This window comes from Oryctolagus cuniculus, chromosome 15, assembly GCF_051225735.1.
Source record: "Oryctolagus cuniculus isolate XC-2025 breed Fujian yellow rabbit chromosome 15, ASM5122573v1, whole genome shotgun sequence".
Classification (NCBI taxonomy): Eukaryota; Metazoa; Chordata; class Mammalia; order Lagomorpha; family Leporidae; genus Oryctolagus; species Oryctolagus cuniculus.
In genome coordinates, this window is record NC_142881.1 from 27343524 (window position 1) to 27367089 (window position 23566).

A 23566-nucleotide genomic window follows, 5' to 3' on the forward strand; every position below is an offset into this window, starting at 1 on the left:
AGGCACTGAGGAGTGCGCTGACAAAGGGCTTGTGACTGGTTTGTTGACAGGCTGCTAACAACGACTTAAACAGAAATTTGAGAGTGGATTGATTCAGCCGTCTGTGTGGCATTAGTTTTAATAGATTATAAATGGAATGTTTCCTACTGCTATTGACAGAACGGTCCCTGCAACTGGAAGGAAGGAAGAGTTAATAATCCAGAGAAAAATGCACCGGACTCGTTTCAACGCGTTGGCACAAAACCTCTCTTCACTTTGATTTTCCCACTTCTCAGTGTCGATTCTACTCTTTATGAAGATGAAGAGATACTAGAACAGTTCCTGACATCCTTAGACGAGTTTAATGATCACAAGGTCACCTAGGGGCCGGCGCTGTGGCGTGGCGGGTAAAACCACCTGCGGTGCTGGCATCCCATGTAGGCGTCGGTTCGGGTCCCGGCTGCTCCACTTCCAATCCATCTCTCTGCTGTGGCCTGGGAAAGCAGTAGAAGATGGCCCAAGTCCTTGGGCCCCTGCACCCACGTGAGAGACCTGGAAGAAGCTCCTGGCTCCTGGTTTCAGATCAGCGCAGCTCCAGCCTTTGCGGTCATCTGGGGAGTGAACCAGAGGATGGAAGACTCTCTCTCTCCCTCTCTCTCTCTCTCTCTCTCTCTGCCTCTCCTTCTCTGTGTAACTCTGCCTTTCAAATAAATAAATAAGTCTTAAAAAAAATCACCTAAACTAGTAGTTCCAAATGTTGGTCTTCAGACAATGATAGCCCATTAAAAAAATTTACGACAATGTACAGCTTTTTCCTCCCAGACCTAAATTTATACAATCTAAATTCTCATGCTTAATAATACATCCTGGCGCCGGCTTCCATATAGGTTAAGCCTCCGCCTGAGGCGCTGGCCTGTCATATGGGTGCCAGTTCATGTCCCGCGTGCTCCACTTCTGATCCAGTTCCCTGCTAAGGGCCTGGGAAAGCAGTGGAAAATGACCCAAGTGTCTGGGCCCCTGAATCCGCGAGGGAGGCTCAGGGGAAGCTCCTGGCTCCTGGCTTCGGATCGGCCCAGCCCTGACCACTGTAGCCATTTGGGGAGTGAACCAGTGAGTGAAAGATCTTTCTCTTTGTCTCTCTGTGTCTGTAACTCTCCCTCTCAAATACATTAAAAAAAAAAAAAAAGAATATATCCTCCCCTTGCACGTGTGTGTGTGTCAAAATTTCCTTTCTGTTAAGAGTGTGAGGTAGAGGTGCTAGGAGGTGTCTATTAATGTATTATAGACCCAAATAAAAACATGGGAATCTTATATTGTCCAAGAGAAGGGAAGGTGGGAGTGGTAGGTCTGATCTGTCAAATCCAAACATCCACGAATTACAGAACAATCCGAACTCAGTACAGACAAGTAACCAAAGAAGACTACATACTTCAGCGTGCATTGCGAGCCCCTTTAAAAGGACTACAGATCCAGGCATGCAACATAATCATCAACCTGTGACCCTCTCTAGATAAGCCAAGAAGACTACAAACCCCAGGGTACTGTGCGTCGGAAATGCGACGTCCAGTCGCTTACACCAAGCGAGGCTCCAGAGCAGGCGGGCTGTCACGGGTGAAAGGCATGTTGGGGATTGTAGTCTTTTTGAGGCACGGTGGAGCCGCTCCCTGGCCGCCCAGCGCCGGCGGCCAGACTGCGCATGCGTGTCAGTGGCGTTAGCAGCGGACCCGGCTGGCAGTTCCTTCCTCGGAAGGAGAGATTCCTCTGCCATGGAGTCCTACGATGTGATCGCCAATCAGCCCGTTGTGATCGACAATGTGAGTTGCCTCTTTCCTATTTATAAAGAGACTCGTGCTCTCCTCCCTGAAAGAATGGCTTTCCGGTTTTCAGCCTGGGTCGCCGGCTCTTTGTCACTGGCCCGGCCTGTCAGGCGGGTTCAGCTGCCGCCGCCTCCGTCCTCCCTCCCACCATAGTCTGCAGGCAGGGAGCCTGGCCAGCAACCATAGGATGGAGAACTTTGGGGCGGATAAAGGAAGAGCTGTAGTGCGAGCCGAGTCCTTGGGCCCTTGGTTCGAGGGGGCCTTAGCACTCTGAGAGCCTGGTGCCCGCCCTCTCTCCAGTGTCCGATTATTCTACTGGGTACTGTGGCTGTCCATCTTTGCCCGATAATCCCGCCTCTGGGCCTTGCCGGATGAGGGCAGCGCTCTGCGGTTATTGGCTCGCGCGCCTGCCGTTCTTCCAGTCCGCCATAGTGTTTCCCTTGTGGAAGGGGCGGTGCGGTGCACGAGGGCTGAGGGGATTGGCTTCCGGGACTCGGGTGGCGGGGCCGGGAAGTGAGGGTCCGCCTGTGGCTGCGGAAGGGCTAAGTTTCCTCTGGTGCCAGCCGATGGGACCGCTCGGTGGTCAGTTATCTGGGTGCGGTCCGAGAATCTGGTGCCCGAATCGGCTCTCGGATTTCAGTTCCTTCTGTGATTGTGAGTTGTAAAGTGCACAGCGATCGAGAAGAAAGGAGAGTGACAAAGCAAGCAGGGAGGCGCCCTCCTGTTCCGAACGCCTAGTTTGGGGGAACATGACTAAACATTTGCCAGACGCTTGGCGCTTCCGGGGCGCTTTTACACGTGTTGGAGTTGGAGCCTCACAAAAACTGGATGGAGGGTTAAGAAGGAATTTGATCTTCGTCTTCCTGATGAGAAAGCTGAAGCGCGAGGGGTAAAGTGAGCCCAAGGTCACACGGCGGAGGCGCCCTAAATCCGATGCTTTCTGTCTTTCCTTTTGCTGGCATCCCCACGCAAATGCATCCTCAGTGACAAGTGGAAAGAAATCTAAACACTGCGCCCATTTTTGGGAGGAAAGGAACAATTGTAAGACAAACTGCATTTCTGCCTGCCTTCAAAGATTTGGTCCCGCCCAGATTGGTTGATACCTTTCTGTGCCCCTTCTAGGTCCCTACACCGAGGCAGAACTACCTCTGTCTTAAGCTGTCAGATTCACTTTGTGGAGCCAGTCCTTGGGACTTTGGGCGTATTACAAGGCTCTTTCCTGCGCATCATCTCCTTTACAGTTTATGCAGCTAGATAGTTTATGCGGGAAAGTGGGACTTTGAAAGATTATTTAGGACTTGAGGAGCCAAGACTGAGATCTGGTTCCCTGTTCCTCATCTTTCCCATAAAAGGTGTTTTTGTTGTTGTTGTTGTTTTCTTATTTCTTTCAGAGGGCATAGCTTCTGCATTGAAAAGGGCAAGATTGCTCTCAATGAGACAATTAAAAATTTTTTTAAAGATGTACTTACTTATTTAAGAAGCGGAGAGAGGGAGAGACAGAGAGAGAGAGAGAGAGAGATCTTCCATCAGCTGGTTCACTCCCTAAATGGCTGTAACTGCCGGAGCTGGGCTGATCCGAAGCCAGGAGGTTCTCCTGGATCTCCCATGTGAATGCAGTGGCCCAAGGACTTGGGCCATCTTCTACTACTTTCCCAGGCCATTAGCAGGGAGCTGGATCAGAAGTGGAGCAGCTAACTGGCATGGGATGCCAGCACCGCAGGTGGATGCTTAACCTACTATGCCATAGCACCAATCCCGACAACTGATTTTTTAAAAAATATATATTTATTGTTATTTATTTGAAAGGAAGGGAGACAGAGAGAGAAAGAGAGATGCAAAAAGAGATATTCCTTCTGCTAGTTACCCTCCAAATGCCTGCAACAGCCAGAGATGGACCAGGCTGAAACCAGGAGCCCAGAAATCAATCTTGGTCTCCTGCCTCCATGGCAGGGACCCAAGGTCATGAGCCATCATGACTGCCTTTTGGGGTGTGCATTAGCAGGAAACTAGATGAGAACTGGAGGAGCCAGGACTCAAACCCAGGTACCCCAATAAGGGATGCAGGCATCTTTATCCCCGCAACAAATGCCCAACCCCTAGACAACTCATTTTTGAAAGGATTTTTTTTTCCCCTTCACTAGATTTAAATTTTTGTGGAAAGATAGTATTCCTTTTTTTTAATACCCTCTCTTTTACCCACTTCCCTCCAAATATAATACATAGAGCCTGACACCACTGTGTACCCAGTAAATCCTTTGTCAATGGATTGGTGGGAGAGTGACTAGATGTCTCTACTACAGGAACAAAAATGTTCCTAAGAAAGGATGCGCTTTCCTTAGTTGGTTATCAAAGAGGATTAAATAGGACTCCTTGGTGCTGATTTTCAGAGAATAGCACTCTATCTCTGTGTGCCTTCTCTGTACTCTATGTGCTTTCTCTGCCTTTTTCTTAGTTTGTGAAAAGAAAAATTATGTAGACGTGATCAGTTTCCCATTTTCCTCAGCAATGCAGGAGCTGCCTGTCCATCCCACCAGTTCTTTGCTTTTTCAACGGGTGGACAAAAGCTCCATCTCCAGCTGTTGTCTTGAACGTTGCTTAAGCTAATGCTTCTTAGTTTCTCCTTTCTCTTTTCTGATATAATAATCAGCTCACCTCATCTGCAGGTCCATATTCATGGATTCAACCAACCTTAGATGGAAAATATTGGGGGGGCGGGGAATTGCATCTAAACTGAATATGTGTACATTTTTCTTCTGGTCATTGTTCTCTAAACAATACAGCATAACAACTATTTATATGGCATTGAGTATCATAAGTAATCTAGAGATGATTTAAAGTCAGTGGTAGGGGAAGCATTGGCACAATTGTTGTGTTACCACGTGGGGTGCTCACATCCCATTTCAGGGGTCTGGTTCAAGTCCCAGCTATTCCACTTCCCATCCAACTGCTTGCTGTTACACGCTGTGGGAGGCAGCTGTTAATGGTTGAAGTACTTGAGTCCACCCAAATGGGAGACCCAGATGGAGTTCCAGGCTCTTGGCTTTGGTCTGGCCCAGCCCTGGCTGTTTCTGACAACTGGGGAATGATCCAGTAGATGGAAAATCTCTCTCTGTCTCTCTTGGCCTTCCAAATAAGCAAAGACAATAAATAAATAAAGACTAAGGTATACAGGAGTATTGTATGTAGGTTATATACTCAGTACTATGCCTTGAGCATTAAGGGTTTGGGTATCCCTTTCGTGGGGCACAGGGCAGGGGTATATTAGAACCAGTCCCCTATGGATACCAAGGGACAACTGTGTATTTGAAATACATTAAAGCAGTATTTTCATTTTTAAAATTTTTTAAATTGGGGAAACATTTCCTTTGTTACGCTGATAACTTTGCCAAAAGATGAAGTAGGAGAACTTTAAGTCATTTTCCTCTTAGGATTTGCTGAATACCTACCTCATTTTCAGATTTGGAGTCTCATATGGTTCTTGCCATTTGACATTTAGAAGCTTTTAAGATGAAATGTGGATGGGAAAAAAAAAAATCACTTGATGTAACAGCTCCATAGTTTAACATCTTGCTACAGTTTTATTTCTGGGCTAAGGAAAGGGTAATTAGAAGAAAGGAGGGGGCCGGCGCGCTCTGGCGCAGCAGGTTAACGCCCTGGCCTGAAGCGCCGGCATCCCAAATGGGTGCCAATTTGAGTCCTGGCTGCACCACTTCCGATCCAGCTCTCTGCTACAGCCTGGGAAAGTAGCAGAAGATGGCCCAAGTCCTTGGGCTCCACACCCACGTGGGAGACCCAGAAGAAGCTCCTGGCTCCTGGCTTCGTATTGGCCTAGCTCTGGCCATTGTGGCCATTTGGGGGGTGAACCAGCAAATGGAAGACCTCTTTCTCTGCCTCTGCCTCTCTGTAATTCTGCATTTTAAATAAAAATAAATAAATAAATAAACCAGAAAGAAAATAAAGTAAAGAAGGACAAAGAAAGCTGGGAAGAGAGGAGAGAAGTCCCATTGTTAGTTCAGAGCCTTTACAGGTCTTTATACAGTTGTGACCACTCTTTTTTTTTTTTTTTAAGACTTATTTGTTTATTTGCAAATCAGTTACAGAGAGAGAGGGTAAGACACACACACCCACAGAGATCTTCCATCCTCTGGTTTACTCCCCAAATGGCTGCAACACCCAGAGCTGGGCCAGGCCCAAGCCAGGAGCCAGAAGCTTAATCCAGGTCTCCCTTGTGGGTGCAGGGGCCCAAGCACTTGAGCATCTTCCACTGCTTTTCCCAGGCCCTCAGCAGGGAGCTGGATCGGAAGTGTGGTATCCTTACCTGCCATGCCACAACATAGGCCCCCAGTGACCACTCCTTTTATCATACTCTGGCACCAAACCAATTCATCAGAATTTGGTGAGGCAAATGGAGGGGCGTGAGCACATGCACGGGCGCGCGCACACAGACACACATTAATGACAACAATAAAGCAATTGGTATTTTTAAACAAAAAATATATATACACATATAATTGAATTATCCCAAGTATCCCAAGTTTACTGTGTTGAGCTAGCACTGTACAGAAGTTAACAGCCATACTGGTCTAGAAACATTAAACTTAATTTTTTTTTTCCATTTGTACAGGGGTAGTGCACTGTATTAAATATGTAAGGTCCTATCTAAATGGGTTTGATTATAGAACTAATAAAGTATTCTCTAGATAATGAAAAAAAATAAACTAAATATAAGTAATTCCTTCTCAAAGTCACATCACAGTCAATAATACAAGAGGAGGAAACTCACTGACCACATTTTGAGGACTACAACACTTTGATCAGAATAAGTGTTTATTCTGAAGCTCAAAGTTTTGCTAGAATCTTAAAGTTTTTGTTTTGTCCTATAATTGATCATCCTTCTTGTCAGTATTAACACTGTCCTTGTGGCTGTGTGGACCTGTATGCAGGAACAGTATCAGAGCATCAGAAGTTCACCAGTAAGCCAAGAGTTTGGCTGGTCTTTTTGTTTGTTTGTTTGCTGTTTTTGGTATAAGAGATGTTGTGATGCTTTAGCCCCTTTTCAAAAAAAAAAAAAAAAAAAAGATACTTTAAACAAACATCCAGAGAAGTACATAATACTCATGTAACATGTCTTACATGTTAACATCTAACCATGTTAATATTTTGCCATACTTGCTTCAGATTTTTTTTTTAGGAGATGAAACTTTACAGGTAACATTGAAACTTGCTGTACTCCTCCACAACCCCATCCTCCTGTTCAAGAAGCAGCCTTCGTTATAGAGCCGCTGTGCTCCATTCCATCTGTGATTTTATGAAAAGATGTACTGGGACTGTGGCATAGCAGGAAAGCTGCTGCCTGCAGCACCAGCACCAGATGGGTGCCAGTTTGAGTCCTGGCTGCTCCACTTCCAATTCAGCTCTCTGCTATGGCCTGGGAGAGCAGTAGAAGATGGGCCAAGTTCTTGGGCCCCTGCACCTGCATGGGAGACCAAGAAGAAACTCCTGGCTCCTGGCTTCAAATAGGCTCAGCTCTGGCCATTGTGGTCAGCTGGGGAGTGAACCAGCAGATGGAAGACCTCTTTCTCTATCTCTCTGCCTCTGCCCCTCTATAACTCTGCCTTTCAAATAAATAAATCCTTTTTTTAAAAAAAAGTATTTAAAATTTTCTGTGTATAATGTTTGTGTTTTGAAATTTTACTTAAGTGCTATCATCTTCCTTGACAGCTGTTTATATATATATACATATATATGCATATATATAGTTAAGATTTATTTATTTATTTGAAAGGCAGAGTGACAGAGAGGGAGGGGAAGGGAGGAAAGAGTAAGGAGTGAAGAAGGGAAGGGGAGAGAGGGCAAGAGGGAGAGAGATTCTATGTTACTGGTTCATTCTCCAAATGCCCACAACAGCTGGGGCCAGGTCAGACTGAAGCCAGGAGCCAGGAACTCCACCCAGGTCTCCCACATGGGCCCTCATCTGCTGCCTCCCAAGTGCATTAACAGGAAGCTGGATTGGAAGCATGGAGTAGCCAGGACTCAAACCAAACCCTCTCAAGCAGTGGCTTAACTGCTGTACCACACTGCCCAAACCAACAGCTGTTTTTATTATAACAAATTTCCAACATACAGAAGGAGAGGGACTAACATAATGAGCATCCACATAGTCCATCACCTAGCTGTAACAGTTATCAGCACTTGGCCAGTCTTTTCCATTACATTCTTGCCCACTTCCCTATCTCCTACACTCTTCTAAAATCATAATCCAAGGCAGGCATTTGGTGCAGCAAGGATACTGCATTCCATATCAAAGTGTCTCAACTCCCTTCCTGATACCTGCTTCCTGCTAGAGCAAACCCTGGTAGGCATCAGGCGATGACTCAAATATTTGGGTCCCTGCCACTCATGTAGGAGATGCATTCTGAGCTCCTGGCTCCTGGCTTCTGCCTGGCCCAGCCCTGGCTATTTTGGGCATTTAAGGAATAAACCCCCACCTATAGATCTCTGTCTTTGCCTTTCAAATAAATAATTAAAAAATCTTAAAAACCTAATCCATCTACCATTATCACACCTAATAAAGTTAATAATAATCTCTTAATATCAAATTTCTAGTCAGTGTTCATATTGCATTAACTGGTTTTTCAGTTGTACAGCTTAAGCAATTACCCATTCTTTGTTTGATGCAAAAGTTGAAAAGTAGATGCCTGATAAAGTTATCTGGTTTTCCATTATGTGTGTTTTGCAGTCCAAAGATGTGCTTCATGCTGAGTTGACTGCTCAGAGGATGAGAAAGAAACCAGATATCCTGTGGATAGAGAAACATCATTAGCCAGTTGCTGGGTGGGAATGCCTGAGCTAGAGAGCTCAAACTCCATTCCTTCAAAGGCCATGCAGGAATGAAAATACACTAAAAAGAAGAGGGACAGGATAGCCTGAAAGCCACTTCTTTCAGGGTGGGATGACTGGAAGGTGATGCACTGAGCGTGCCTGACAAAAGGCAACAATTTCTGCAGTTGTCTTTTTTTTTTTTTTTTGTAAGATTTATTTATTTATTTGAAAGGCAGATTTACAAAGAGAGAGAGAGAGAGACAGGGGTCTTCCATCCACTAGTTCACTCCCCAAATGGCCACAATGGCTACAGCCGATCTGAAGCCAGGAGCCAGAAGCTTCTGGGTCTCCCACGTGTGTGCAGGAGCCCAAGGCCCATCTTCTACTGCTTTCCCAGGCCATAGTAGAGAGCTGGATCAGAAGTGGATCAGCTGGGACTTGAACCAGCACCCATATGGAATGCTGGCACTGCAGGCGGGCTTTACCCACTACGCCACAGCACCAGCTCCACAGTTGTCTTCCTACAGGAGTGCAGGCTCTGGCTTGCCAGATTCTCTGATTTTTTTTAAGATAAATCAAATATTTAATTTCATGTGCAACCTCCAATTTTTAATTGTTGGCAGTTAACGTAAAAGTCCTTTGTGGTCTCCAAAGGCAGATTTATGATTATCTCCGGGGACAAGCCCAGAGGCGGGGGAATGAGGAATAACTACTAATGGGTACAGGGTTTCTTTTGGAGTAATGAAAAATTCTCAGATTCGATTGTGGTGCTGATTAAACAACTCTGTGGACAGACTAAAAACCATTGAATTATGTATCTTAAATGGGTACATTTTATGGTATGTGAATTTTAACTCAATAAAATTGTTTTTTAAAAAGTATGTTTTAGGCCAAACAAAATGTCTTTGGGCTAAAATGGGCTGCCATTTAGTAATCTGTGACTTGACTTGTAAAATGGAAGACAACCAGCCTCCTTCTCAGCTTGTCAAGAATAATCAGAAGTGCTTAAGATAATGTTTGCCTGGCCGGCGCCGCGGCTCACTAGGCTAATCCTCCACCTTGCAGCGCCAGCACACCGGGTTCTAGTCCCGGTCGGGGCGCCGGATTCTATCCCGGTTGCCCCTCTTCCAGGCCAGCTCTCTGCTGTGGCCAGGGAGTGCAGTGGAGGATGGCCCAAGTACTTGGGCCCTGCACCCCATGGGCGACCAGGATAAGTACCTGGCTCCTGCCATCGGATCAGCACGGTGCGCCAGCCACAGCATGCCGGCGGCGGCCATTGGAGGGTGAACCAACGGCAAAGGAAGACCTTTCTCTCTGTCTCTCTCACTGTTCACTCTGCCTGTCAAAAAAAAAAAAAAAAGAAAAAAGAAAAAAGAAAAAAGATAATGTTTGCCTAAACCATAGGCCTATAGCCAGTAGGTATTGGGAGAGCCTTGCTGAGGGAGTTGCCTTTTTTTTTTTTTCCCAGTATTCACAGAATGGTCAGTGGTGGCTGGCAGCTGATTTGAATCCTCCTAAATCAAATAATTTTATGATACCACTTTTTCAAGGAGCCTCTACAGGGCATTTGTTCACTTGAGTTTGCAAGGGTGAATAATAGACAGTAGTGGCTCATTTCCCAGGTTCACAGCTCCTAGCTGTAGATGTTGTTATAAAATGGACATGACCCCTGTCTGTATTCTTGTGATGTGGCTGGGACAGAACAGAAGTGGCTCAGCTGCCTCCCTTTCCCCACTGATTCTTCAGCCAGCTCCTGGCCTGGCTGGCCTGCCTGGGGTTGCAGGGACAAGTCGGATCTGGTTCCTCCTTGTGTATTATTCCCAACAATGCCTCAGACTCTCCTGCACGCCTCCGCCTGGGGCCTCTGGCATTCCCACTGCCCATTCAGGTTCCATAGTTTAGGTTTCATCTGCCAATCATATACACTTGATTTTAATTTTAGTTAACCAGCATCTGTGGAGTACCCAGCAAATACCAGATACTGCTGATATATAAATTTTCTGACTTCAAGGAACTTGGACTGAAAAGAGACAGAAGTTGAAACCATAAATTTTAATAGAAAGCAGAAAGAAAAGCATGCTGCCTCTTTTTTTTTTTTTTTTTTTTTTTTGACAGGCAGAGTTAGACAGTGAGAGAGACAGAGAGGAAGGTCTTCCTTTCTGTTGGTTCACTCCCCAAATGGCCGCTACGACTGGCGCACTGCGCCAATCCAAAGCCAGGAGCTTCTTCTGGTCTCCCATGCGGGTGCAGGGGCCCAAGCACTTGGGACATCCTCCACTGCCTTCCCAGGCCACAGCATAGAGCTGGACTGGAAGAGAAGCAATTGGGACAGAATCCAGCGCCCCAACCGGGACTAGAACCCAGGGTGCCGGCGCCACAGGCGGAGGATTAGCCAAGTGAGCCGCGGCGCCGGCCAGCGTGCTGGCTCTTAGTACAGGTAATGGTGATTTGCTTTGAGATAACGGAAGAGGATAATTCTAGCTGGGGTCAGTTTTTCAGGAAGAAAGCAGTCATGCTTGGTGATATCTGAGTTGGGCCTGTTCTATTTTTGCTGGGAAGGACAGAGAGGAAAAGATGGATCTGGTATCTTCACTTGCCCTGTGACTTAGAATCTAACCCTTTTGCTGTAAACTTAAAAGAGGCGGGTGTGTGACCTAGCAGGTAAGCACATCAGCTCCCACATCCCACTTCCAAGTCTTAGCTCCTAACAACAGTTTCCTGCTAATGCAGACCTGAGAGGCAGCAGTGATGGCTCAAGGACTGGGTTCCTGACACCCTCATGTGAAAACTGGATTGAGGTCCTGGCTCCAAGCTTCAGCTGGCCCAGTCATAACTAGTGCAAGCATTTGAGGAGTGAACCAATGAATGAGAGTTCTATCTGCTTCTCAAATAAATTTTGAAAAAAAAAAAAAAAAAAAAGTAAGAGTATCAAATATCCAGGAAAACCCTTGTCTTAAAAATCAGGGCTGGCACTGTAGCATAGCTGGCATCCCATATGGGCACTGGTTCAAGTCCTGGCTGCTCCACTTCCAATCCTGCTCTCTACTGTGGCCTGGGAAAGGCGTAGAAGATGGCTCAAGTCCTTGGGCCCCTGCACCTGCGTGGGAGACCCAAAAGAAGCTCCTGGCTCCTGGCTTCAGATTGGCACAGCTCCAGCCATTGCGGCCATCTGGGGAGTGAACCAGCAGATGGAAGACCTCTCTCTCTGCCTCTCCTCTCTCTGTGTAACTCTTTCAAATAAATTAATTTTTTAAAATTTATTATTTGACAGATAGAGTTAGACAGTGAGAGAGAGAGACAGAGAGAAAGAGCTTCCTTTCGTCGGTTCACAAATGGCCGCTATAGCAGGAACTACGCCGATCTGAAGCCAGGAGCCAGGTGCTTCCTCCTGGTCTCCCATGCGAGTGCAGGGGCCCAAGGACCTGGGCCATCCTCCACTGGCTTCCCGGGCCACAGGAGAGAGCTGGACTGGAAGAGGAGCAACCGGGACTAGAACCTAGCACCCATATGGGATGCCGGCGCCACAGGTGGAAGATTAACCAAGTGAGCCCTGGCGCCAGCCCAATTAATTTATTAAAAAAAAAAAAAATCCAGAGTCGAAAGAACAGGTCTCATCTTTACCGCTCTAGTTTTCACCCTCTGCTGAGAGATACAATTGTCTGCCAGCATTACCACACCCAGGTGAAGGCGGCGAGCAGTCCTGTGCCGCTGGAGCTAAGAAGTTGCAGTTCTCTTACGCCATGCTGTTCTCTTCCATCCATGCTGTCTCAGAGTCCTTGCGTTTGCAGTGGAATATTTCCCCTCCCTCAGCTCAGTTTACAGCTGCACCTTTTCCAGGCTCCTTGCTGTGCTGCCCAGGCCGATGAGTTTGCACATTGTCTCATGTTTTCTTTCTCTTCTGTTGGCAGAGGTTCCTGCTCCCTGAGGGAACTGGCCGCTCTCCCCACAGAGTGCTTTCCCTGTCCATATTCAGTTCTCACTTCCACCCATGCCGTCCCCAACTCTGTCTTGCCAGAGCCAGGCATCAAGACAACCAATCTCACTCCCCCTTCCTCTGTAGGACAGGAGTCAGAATCAGGGAGGGAACCAAAGGTGTTGCTGGGAAGCCTTTGGGGCAAAGCTTATCTTGGCTACTTAGTACCTGCAGGTGTGTGCACTGCCTGGGTGGGCCCCAAGAGATGGGGTCAGCAGACAGCAGGGAAAGGCTTGCCCCAGTTACACATTCAGCTGCAGCCATGACTGGGTGGATGGGCAGGGGTAACAGTGTGGTGGCTGAAGAGTTAAGAAGGAGAACAGGGTCTGTCCATCTACAAGCAGTATCAAGCCTTGGTGTCTGTATGTAGAGTCAATATTTACAGTGCTGGGCCCCGGGTGGTACCAGAGATGCAGGTGGGAGGGCTCGGATTCTTTTATGGACACTACACCCGGCAGACCAGATATTGAAGCAGCAGGACTGTGGTCTCTCCTATTCTGACAAGGCTTTAGGCCTTCCCCACTCTTTACCAACAGTAGACCAAGAAATAAAAACATAGTCAAAGAACCAAACAATAAAACCCCTACTCAGCATAGTGTTCTGTCCCTGCCATAAGAACCAGACAGCCTGTGTTCCAACAGAGTCAGCTGCAAATGTGACTACGCAAGGTGGCATCTGTCATGGAGGTCCCCAAGGCAGCCAGGGTTCAGGCCTGAGCTGGGAGGGAAGGTCACAGGCATTCCATGGTGGTTCACCAGAAGGAATCACGTGCTTTCCCACCTCGATCAGATTCCTGATCTTGGTTGTTTAGTTGCTTCCACATTCTTTCCTCTTCTCACCCCAGATTTTCTGTGTTTTTCTACCTTTTATTAATAATATTAGGACTCTTTAAAAGATGTTATCAGTGAAAGAGAAAGAGTTCCCATCCTCTGTTTCCCTCCACAGATACCTGCAGTGCCGGCCAGTGCCAGGAGACAGGGAAGCAATCCAGGTCTCCTGTATGAGTGGCAGGAATTCAACTGAGCTGTTACCACTGCCTTCCAGGGTGCACATTAGCACAATGCTGGATTTAGCAGCCAGGGCTGGGAGTCAGACCCAGGCACTCTGTGGGATGTGGGAGTCTTAGTTGCTAGGCCAAACACCTATCTGTAGTATTATTTTTCATTCTCAAAGTAAAACGTGTTTGATGTAAAACAAAGACTACAGAAAAAAACAATATATTGAATAAACAGTGAAAAATCCGGCCGGCGCCGCGGCTCACTAGGCTAATCCTCCGCCTAGCGGCGCCGGCACACCGGGTTCTAGTCCCAGTCGGGGCGCCGGATTCTGTCCCGGTTGCCCCTCTTCCAGGCCAGCCCTCTGCTGTGGCCAGGGAGTGCAGTGGAGGATGGCCCAGGTGCTTGGGCCCTGCACCCCATGGGAGACCAGGAAAAGCACCTGGCTCCTGGCTTCTGCCATTGGATCAGCGCGGTGCACCGGCCGCAGCGCGCCGGCCACGGTGGCCATTGGAGGGTGAACCAACGGCAAAAGGAAGACCTTTCTCTCTGTCTCTCTCTCTCACTGTCCACTCTGCCTGAAAAAAAAAAAAAAAAAAAAAACAGTGAAAAATCCTCCTCATTGCCATCTCCACTCCCACTTTCCTCTCTTTGGTGTGAAATCTCCTTTTCCTAGGCCCATCAATTTTATATATTCTATTCAAATATAAGGTCTCTTTTTCTAAATAAAAGTGGAACCCTATAATGTATATCTCCTCTTGTGTGTGTGCCAGTTCTGACTTCGGTTTGTCTCTCCTCTCTCTCCAGGGATCCGGTGTGATTAAAGCTGGTTTTGCTGGTGATCAGATCCCCAAATACTGCTTTCCAAACTAGTAAGTCAGATTTGGGGCAGTTTGTCAGCTTTTTTATGAGGCTGGGCCTCTCTTTTTAGGAAGAGGAATTCTCATTCAGGTCAGCCTTGAGTACTCAAAACAATAGGAAGCAAGGGGCAGCTGCTGGGTTTGGAGTGAGCGAAGGAAACAGTTGTCTACATGGGACAATATGAGAGTCACGGGGAAGAGGCCTCTCTTTTAAAATCTCATTTTTATCTGGTGCCAAATTTTTTTCTTTTGTCACTGGTGACTCATTGCTCTGGATGAGTGCCTCTTCGTGGCATCCTCTGTTTAAGTCTGTCATCCGGGATGGGTTTTAACAGTAACCCATACCTACCACTTGAGAATGAGTTTTCAGAAGCAGAGAAATTGCAGTCAGGAGAGGGCATGGAGGCTAGAAAAGAGGCTCAAACGGGGAGGAAAAGAAGGTCTCTCTCTCTGAAGCTGGATCATCCCAGGGATTTAGGGATTGAATCCTCTAAAGTTTGTGTAAATAATTTGTAAACAGGGGCTGGCACTGTAGCATAGAGGGTTAAGCTTCTGCCTGCAGTGCTGGCATCTCATATGGGCCAGTTCTAGTCCCGGCTGCTCCACTTCTGACCCAGCTCCCTGCTGGTGTTCCTGGGAAAGCAGCAGAGGATGGCTCAAGTGCTTGGGTCCCTGCACCCAAGTGGAAGACCTGGAGGAGGCTTTTGGCTCCTGGCTTCAGCCTGGCCCAGCTCTGGCCATTGAGGCCATTTGGGGAGTAAATCAGAGGATGAAAGATCAAACTTTCTCCATCTCTCTCTTTGTATCTCTACCTTTCAAATAAATGGAGAAATCTATAAAAGAATGTAAAATAATATGAAATGATGTATAGATAAGACAGTAGGTGTTCATTGTAGAAATTGTGAAAATACGGAAAAGTGTGAAGAGGAAAATCCAGCCTCACAGATGATCACTGTAGCATGAGCATGTCCGTGCCTCTTACATCTGCCATACGTTCTGTCGTGAAATGAAAACTAACTGTCCTCCCTGCTGTCTTTTCCAGTGTGGGCAGACCCAAGCACGTTCGGGTCATGGCAGGAGCCCTGGAAGGCGACATTTTCATTGGCCCCAAAGCTGAGGTAATTCCCATCTGACAAAGAAGCCTCAGGCACGCAAGCAACCTTCAGGGCTCAGCATGTGGGGAGTGTCCCAGGAGCTGGACACAGCATGAGTAAAAGGAGCAGTTTTCCCTGAAAATCTTCCTTTTGGTCCTCTCATCCTGAATCTAGCCAGATTACTTCTCCCAGGAGCAGCTTCTGGCCTTGGAGAAGGAATATCTGGGACCCTGATCTGGGGAACACTTGAGAGCAGTCTAGAAAATAAGTCTTGCCTTTCTTATGTGTCTGGCACTGCCTTGCCAGTCATCAAATTGCCTGGCTTAGTTTTGTTGGTGTTGTGTTTTTGGCAAAGTGATTTGGAGGGGAGATGCTGGCTGGCATACCCTAGGGATGAGTTAATTAGTACAGTTCTGGCAGAGCCTCAGGCAGGTCTAGTAAGCAGAACAACAAAATCATTGTTGCCCACTTCGGCGTCAAGTGCTGAGGCCCAGAGATGGGAACCAGGAGATTGTGTCCTGGAACCAGGCAATGAAGAAGGTGCCTCCTGTCACTTGTCCTGGGAGTGCCTGAAGGCCCGCAGAAATGCAGGCACCCTTTCCTTGGCTTGGCACCAAGGGCCGTTTGCAGCACGGAGTCCGGAGACACAGAGAGCAGGGGCCCACCCTTAGCTTGGGGTCAAGACTGCAGGGGTCGAGGAGAGTTCAAGAAGCTGAGGCTGTTCTATAAGCAAGTCGGCCTGTGCAGCATGGTGTGGGGAGAGCAGGGTCCCAGGGACAGCGCAACTGCAAGTCCTGCCCACTGTCCCCAGGAGCACCGAGGGCTGCTCTCGATCCGCTACCCCATGGAGCACGGCATTGTCAAGGACTGGAACGACATGGAGCGCATCTGGCAATATGTCTACTCTAAGGACCAGCTGCAGACTTTCTCAGAGGAGGTAAGGGGTCTGTGTGCAGGGTACTCCCTGGGTGAGGAGAAGCAGACCTCCTCCCCCAGAGAGGATGAGGATGAGAGTGATGCTGCCCTGGGTGTTGGCGTCTTACTGTGTGCCAGGCCCCAGGGCGTGTGCTTCTCAGACATGATCTAACTGAATCTCCACATTAGTCCTAAGAGTAGCATTAGCTCCGTTTTACAAACAAGGGAGCAGACATTCAGGAAAGCCACATAGCAATATATTTCTACGATCACCTTGTGAGTAAAGTGACAGAGCTGGGATTCAAACCCACATGTTTCAGAATTGAGCACCTCATTTCAGAAGTGTAACTGATACATGAGGTATATCAATTTCCAGTGGAGAGATATTTTCAGTTTTTTTTAAAGCATAATCAACATTGAAGTTTATTTTTAAGTTATTGTTTATTTATTTGAAAGGCAGAGAGGGGGAGGCAGACAGAAATCTCCCATCTGTTGGTTCAATCCCCAAATGCCCATAACTGCTAGGGCTGGGCCAGGCCAAAGCTAGAAGCCAAGAACTCAAATCAGGTCTCCCACAAGTGTGGCAGGGACCCAAGTTTTGAGCCATCACCTGCTGCCTCCCGGGGTGCATGTTAGTGGGAAGGTGGAGTCAGGACTGAAGCCAAGACTAGAGCCCAGACACTCTAATACGGAATGGGGACGTCACACGTGATGTCTTCCACCAAACACCTGCCCCCAGTATTGACATTTAATCTATTTTGATTAAGTCGTAAGCTATTTTATTATAATCCAGACTGTAGAATGTAACAAAATCTTCTTGAGACCTGGATTCACACAACAGATACAAAGGCATCTAGAAGAATCTTGGAGGACAAGGAAGGGAGTAAGGGGGTGGAGAGACAGGATAGAATGAGACTTTACAGGGGCACTTGAGCAGGGCTAGGTGACAGGCCCCTCTTGCCTCTTTTTGGAGGGAGACTGACAGAGGTCCCCCTGCCCTCAGACCAGCAAGGCTGAGGCTTCTTCCCCAGTACCAATGAGGGTGGAAATCTGGCCTCCCCCTAACTGCGTCCTGGGCTCCTTCCATAGCATCCTGTGCTCCTGACTGAGGCGCCGCTAAACCCTCGGAAAAATCGGGAGCGAGCTGCTGAAGTTTTCTTCGAGACCTTCAACGTGCCAGCTCTTTTCATCTCTATGCAAGCTGTGCTCAGCCTGTGAGTAGCAGCCTGGCCTGACCTCTTGCAGGGAAAAAAACAGTCCTTCGGTACAAGCGAGGCTGCCTCCCCTTTGGGCTGGGCCCTCTCTGCAGCCCCGGGAGGGTGAAAAGTTGTTGGAAAGGGAGAGACATGGCCGCTGACACTAACACCAGTTTTCTCATTTGAAGCCAAAAAGGAGACGTAGCTGGTATTGAGACTGTGGCCCAGTCCTGTCAGTGGGGTTGGCACCTGAAGCTCCCCTCCAGGCCTGCTGAGAAGGCCCTTGTAATATGTTCAAATGTTTATTTGGTGCCTACTGTATGCCGGGTGCTCTGCCAGGCTGGTGACAAAGTCAGAACCCAAACCCCAGCCCGGGCCCAGTGCTCACGCCCTGTCACTCCAGTCCTGCTGCCCCACCGCCTTGCTGCAGGCTTAGGTCAACTGCAAGATCATCCGCTGACAGCCTACACATGGGATCTGCTTGACCCCATTCCCACACTGGGAGCCAGCATTTCTAAATTGGGAAGTTTCTTACCAAAATCCAAACTTGTGGCTTCTCTGATAAAACGAGAGGATCTGGTACTGCTGGACCTGCATTCCTACAGGGCACAAGTCAGCAGGAGCAGATAGCAGCGCCATTTAGAAAGGCTGGCACGCTCCTTTCCCCGCAGTCTGCTCACTGTCTGTTGTCCTCCCAACCCCGAGGCCAAGTGTGACGCTAGTTTCCCCCCATACATCACAGAACTGTACACCAGTACCCTTATCTTTACCAAAAGTGAGAAAACCAAAGAGGGGCCGAAAAGGCCATGTAGAGAAAAAGTGGTTTTTGTAGATGAAAATCAGTAATCTTCCTTTACTCATTTACTTTTCCCACCTGGCTCCTGTATGCATTTGAGGTTTTCCCTCTTGTAGGGAGAGTTAAAACGGCCCTGGGGGCTGAGTTCCAGAAGCAGTGGAAGACCAGGCCATCTCCACACAGGGAGGCTTGCTCTTCTGGGTGTCTGGAAGGGAGCGTGTAGAAGCCCAGCTCCTTTCATGCGGGTATCTGGAGGCCTCCTTGGTACTGGGTCCATTCGAAGGCCCCTGGAGAAAGGCCCCAAAAGAAGTGAGTTTCTTCCAAGAGTGAGGAGCCAGGGGTCACTGATGCTTTTTATGCTCTGCTTCAGTTACGCCACTGGCAGGACCACAGGCGTGGTGCTGGACTCTGGGGATGGTGTCACCCACGCTGTGCCCATTTACGAGGGCTTCGCCATGCCGCACTCTATCATGCGCATCGACATCGCTGGCCGAGACGTCTCTCGCTTCCTTCGCCTCTACCTGCGTAAGGAGGGCTACGATTTCCACTCATCCTCCGAGTTTGAGATCGTAAAGGCCATCAAAGAAGTGAGTGCTGCCCCATGGGCCTAGGGATGGGGTGGGGAATGATGACCTGCACTGAAGAGCGATTCCTGGCCATGGGGACTGTTCAGGTCCCACCCAGCCAGGCCTCCCGGCCACTGTGTGATCCCAGCCCACTCTGGCTGATGGAGCCAGCTTCCCGAAGCACTGCCATCTTGTGGAAGGAACGGGAGCTGCTTCCATTTCCTCAACTGAATAATGGGTACAGAGGAGCTCATGACTTTTTCAAGATTTTATGTATTTATTAGAGAAGAGAGGCAAAGTTAGAGAGAGAGAGAGAGAGAGAGAGAGAGAGAGTGAGTGGTCTTCCATCTGCTGGTTCACTCTGCAAATGGCTGCAACAGCTGGGCTTGGCTAATCCAAAGCCAGGAGCCGGGAGCTGGGAGCTTCTGTTTTTTCTAGGTCTCCCACATGGGCACAGGGGCCCAAGTACTTGGGCCATCCTCCACTGCTTTCCCAGGCCATAACAGAGAGCTGGATCAGAAGAGGAGCAGCCAGGACATGAACCAGCACCCATATGGGTACCGCAGGCGGAAGTTTAGCCTACTACACCACAACACTGGCACCTCATGATGTTTTTTTACTTTAGGTCCAAATTAAGTTGCATAGGTTCTTCTACATCTTTGAAGAGGTCATACTTCATTTTAAGTAATTGAACTGTCATGCCACCTGTCACTGTAGGGAAACCCCTGCGCTGGGTCAGGAGGACCTAGAACTGTGTGAAAGGTAGGAGAAAGATGTCATCTAGACCTGTGCTAAAATTGTGCGTGGTCTCAGACCCTCAGTATAGACAACCAAGCATCCAAGCTTGCCCACCAGGAAGGTGGAGCAGTACAAACACGTAGCCTAGATGCCATCCCGCGGAGGCTGACAGAGACTCCCCTGCTTCTGCTTCTGGGTAGCAGCTCTTCCAACTTTGAGGGCAGTCACTGTCGGGGGTTGGTGTCTGCAGCACGTGGCTCCCCCGGGACTGTGGGTGTGTGCTACGTGTTCTGCCAGCTGACAGTAATGCTTGTTCTGCAGAGGGCTTGCTACCTGTCCATAAACCCCCAGAAGGATGAGACACTGGAGACAGAGAAGGCTCAGTACTACCTGCCTGATGGCAGCACCATTGAGGTAGGTGGCTGGACCCCTCCCCTTCAACCCCTCAGGTCCACAAAAACTCTGGGCCCAGACAACAGGCCTGGAGGGGCTATGGTCCAGTCCACCGGTCCTTTGCCCTCTGCCTAGAGCCACATGAGCAACGTGAGCAGCCCTGATCCTGCAGAGCAGAAGGCAGGGCCTGTGCTCCCTCCCATGTAGGGGGCGGGGGCTCAAGCAGGATCACGCTAGGTCTTGGGATTGTACGTGGATGGCTGATGCCATCCTGACCACTCCTGGGCACAGTGCAGGCTGAGCTGCTGCTTCCTGGATCTCCCATTGCAAGAAGTTTCCATGATTAAATAAATGAGTGAATCCGCACAGTAATGTTAACGATCTCTTAGCTGGAAAGTGCCAGAGCTAGAATTAAACATAGGCACGTCCCCTCTTTGTTCCCCAGAGCCTTATCTCTGTCCCTTGGGCCCCTAACGTGAGTGTAGGAGTGTCATGAGGCAGGCCTTCGGAGCCACCTGGTTACCGAGAGATGGGCAGAGGCGCTGCTTCGATTCCCACCCCTAAAGGGACTTTGGCCCCAACCCCACCCTTTGAAGCTGGCCCTCCACCCTGCAGATTGGTCCTTCTCGATTCCGGGCCCCTGAGCTGCTGTTCAGGCCAGACTTGATTGGCGAAGAGAGCGAGGGAATCCACGAGGTCCTGGTGTTTGCCATCCAGAAGTCTGACATGGACCTGCGGCGCACGCTGTTCTCCAACATTGTCCTCTCGGGGGGCTCCACCCTGTTCAAAGGTTGGTCTTTGCTCATAGGGCCTTTCCCCTGGAAGCTTCCAGAGCCTGCTGGGCCCAGAAAGCCAAAGAATTGACTTGAGATTCTACTTTTCTGCCCATTCAGGTTTTGGTGACAGACTACTGAGTGAGGTGAAGAAGCTGGCTCCAAAAGATGTGAAGATCAGGGTAGGAGCATGGCGGGCCCCGGCAGGGTAGCCCTGGGCCCCACGTGCTCTGGCCTTCCTCTGGTTCTGCCCGAGTTGTTGGGCAGCCAGCACTCTACAGGCAGTAGCAGGTGGCTCCCAGCCTACACCTGGACCCTCAGGCTTAGGCTGGCCAGAGGAGGGCTTACACAGTCCCCCTCTTCACTCAAAAGGAGGGTAATTTTAATACCCAGATGTTGTGGGGCCTGGCGCTGAGGGCCCCATCAGTCTTTTCGGGACAGTGTAAAGTGGACAGCGGTTCAGTTTTATTGCTGCTGCGCTCTGGCTCCCGTGTGGTGCAGTCTGGCATCTTGGTGCAGAAGGGACCCTGCAGGAAGGAGTGTGGTTCCTGTGTGGAGTCTCCGCCCCCTCATAGCCCCAGCTTCCCCAGGTGAAGGTCGGGCCAGCCACAGTTGCCTCCACAGAGGCCACGGGGTCCAGCAGGGAGAGAACTTGAAGCCTGTCGCATGGACTGCCTTGGGTGGTGAGGTGTGCCTCCGAGGGAAAGCGGGGGCAGGGTGGACGACTCACATCCACCTCTTCCCCCACCTTTGCAGATATCTGCACCTCAGGAGAGGCTGTACTCCACATGGATTGGGTGAGTAGCCCTTTTGGGAAGCAGTGGCATGCAGCAGGCAAAGGTGCAGGTTACCCGTCAGCATCCCATTCCTTTCAAGAAAAGCCTCAGCTGCTGTGGCCCCAGGGGGATGGCTGGCCCTCTATCTCACTGTTGCTTTGGATTCCCTCCACCGCAGGGGCTCCATCCTTGCCTCCCTGGACACCTTTAAGAAGATGTGGGTCTCTAAGAAGGAGTATGAGGAAGACGGTGCGCGGTCCATCCACAGGAAGACCTTCTAATATTGAGACAGCGTCTTCACCTCTCTGACGTTAACTCCACTTTAAAACTTGCTTTCTTGAGTCGGAGTGTTTGCGAGGAACTGCGTGTGTGTGTGTGTGTGTATGTGTGTGTGCGCGCATGGGTGGGTCGAGTGTGTGTGCAACACGAGTGCCGTGTGGCCCAGGGCTGCCCGGGCCCAGAAAGGACGATGAACTACCCACGATGGCGACGGTCTGAGGCCTGGGCTTTACCACTGAGGGGCCCCGACAGGGAAGAGCACTGGCAAAGGCCCCACCCTTCCTCAGCGGAGCCTTCGTCCTACTCCGTGGGACTACGGTTACCACCCCGGGGAGACCTTGCTGCTGCTGGCCTGGCTCCACCTCACTCCTGCCCCCAGGGTCCCTAAGGCCCTCCCCTTGTTCATCATTCTGCCATCAGTGCCCTCTGCTGGTGACTGAGGGCGGGGCTGGGCTTGAGTTCTGTCTGGTTCTGTTGCAGTTTGGTTTCAGAAGTCTGGAAAAGTACTCCTGGAGCAGTCACAGGGACGCGGGCGCCAGGGGAGAGCACGATGCCCTCACCTGGTCCCCCTGGGAACCGGGACCACATTGGGCATTCGAGGGCAGGAGCAGAGCTGCTTCTGATTGGTTGCAGAGTTAATGCTCCAAGCCACAGGCCCCATCCAGGGGGTCTTCAGAGGGTTTAAGGAGCCCGTTGGCTCCAGGTCCTGTTATTTGTTTTTCATCCATCCTTGTCTCAATGCCATCTTCAGTTTTATTTATTGAAGTGTTTGTTCAGTAAGGGGACTGGAGGGGGGTGCTCACTGCCTCCTGCCCACCAGTTACCCTGCTCACACTGATGTTTACAGCACCTAAGCCTAGCGTAGTACCTAGGGCCCCACCACTCCCTGGTGACGGCAAACCGGCAGTGTCCATAGGCCTCAGGACCAAGGCACTCCCATCAGCCTCTGTGTTTCTCCTTCTCCCACTTGCTCGCTGCCCTGGAATCAACAGGTTGGTTACTTGGAGGAGTTTCTGAAATCAGAGATAGAATCAGTCTTTGGCAGAAGCTCCTGGCAAAGGAGGGGGATTAGCGATCCCATCTGCTTAGGACTAGAGAAAGCTGCAATTAATCAAGTGGCCTTTTGCCACCCTGGCTGAGCAGGGGACAAGGTTATGGAGATGGGCAAGCCCCCTCTGGGCTGATCTGTGCCATTCTTGACTTTTGGACGTGTTCGGTTAGGGAGGGAGGGGCCGGACCAGAGTGCTGAGAGCTGATGGGCTCAGGCCTGGCTCCTAGCAGCGGTCTGCAGGTGATGCAATGCTGAGGTTAGCCTATCCTCGCCGGCACCCTCGCCTGTGACACCGAGAGTCCCCAGTTCGTTTCCAGGCAGTATTCTCCCCCACGCCGTCCTATGACCAAAGGCCCCTGCCAGATGTGGGCTGCAGCAGCAGGTGTGTGTGAAAGCGATGTGGCGACCGCAGACTGCAGTGCGCTTACCCAGCTCACCTCCCTTCCCTTAGCCCAAGCCCGTCCCTCGCACAGCCTCGCACAAACCACGTTGCCTGGTGGGGCCCAGTGTACTTCAATAAAGTCGTTCCAATAGACTCATCAA

The 23566-nt window shown here is 49.5% G+C and overlaps 1 protein-coding gene across 1 annotated transcript; it reads left to right on the forward strand.

The window, feature by feature from the left end:
• The first annotated feature begins 1679 nt into the window (after nucleotides 1-1679).
• ACTR1A (actin related protein 1A) lies at nucleotides 1680-23566 on the forward strand. The gene is made up of 11 exons (XM_002718634.5): nucleotides 1680-1793; nucleotides 14394-14458; nucleotides 15489-15564; nucleotides 16352-16477; nucleotides 17545-17669; nucleotides 18818-19034; nucleotides 20073-20165; nucleotides 20760-20934; nucleotides 21038-21099; nucleotides 21674-21714; nucleotides 21872-23566. Exons 1-11 carry the CDS (start codon nucleotides 1746-1748, stop codon nucleotides 21972-21974), a joined length of 1131 nt encoding a protein of 376 aa, XP_002718680.1. The 5' UTR covers nucleotides 1680-1745; the 3' UTR covers nucleotides 21975-23566.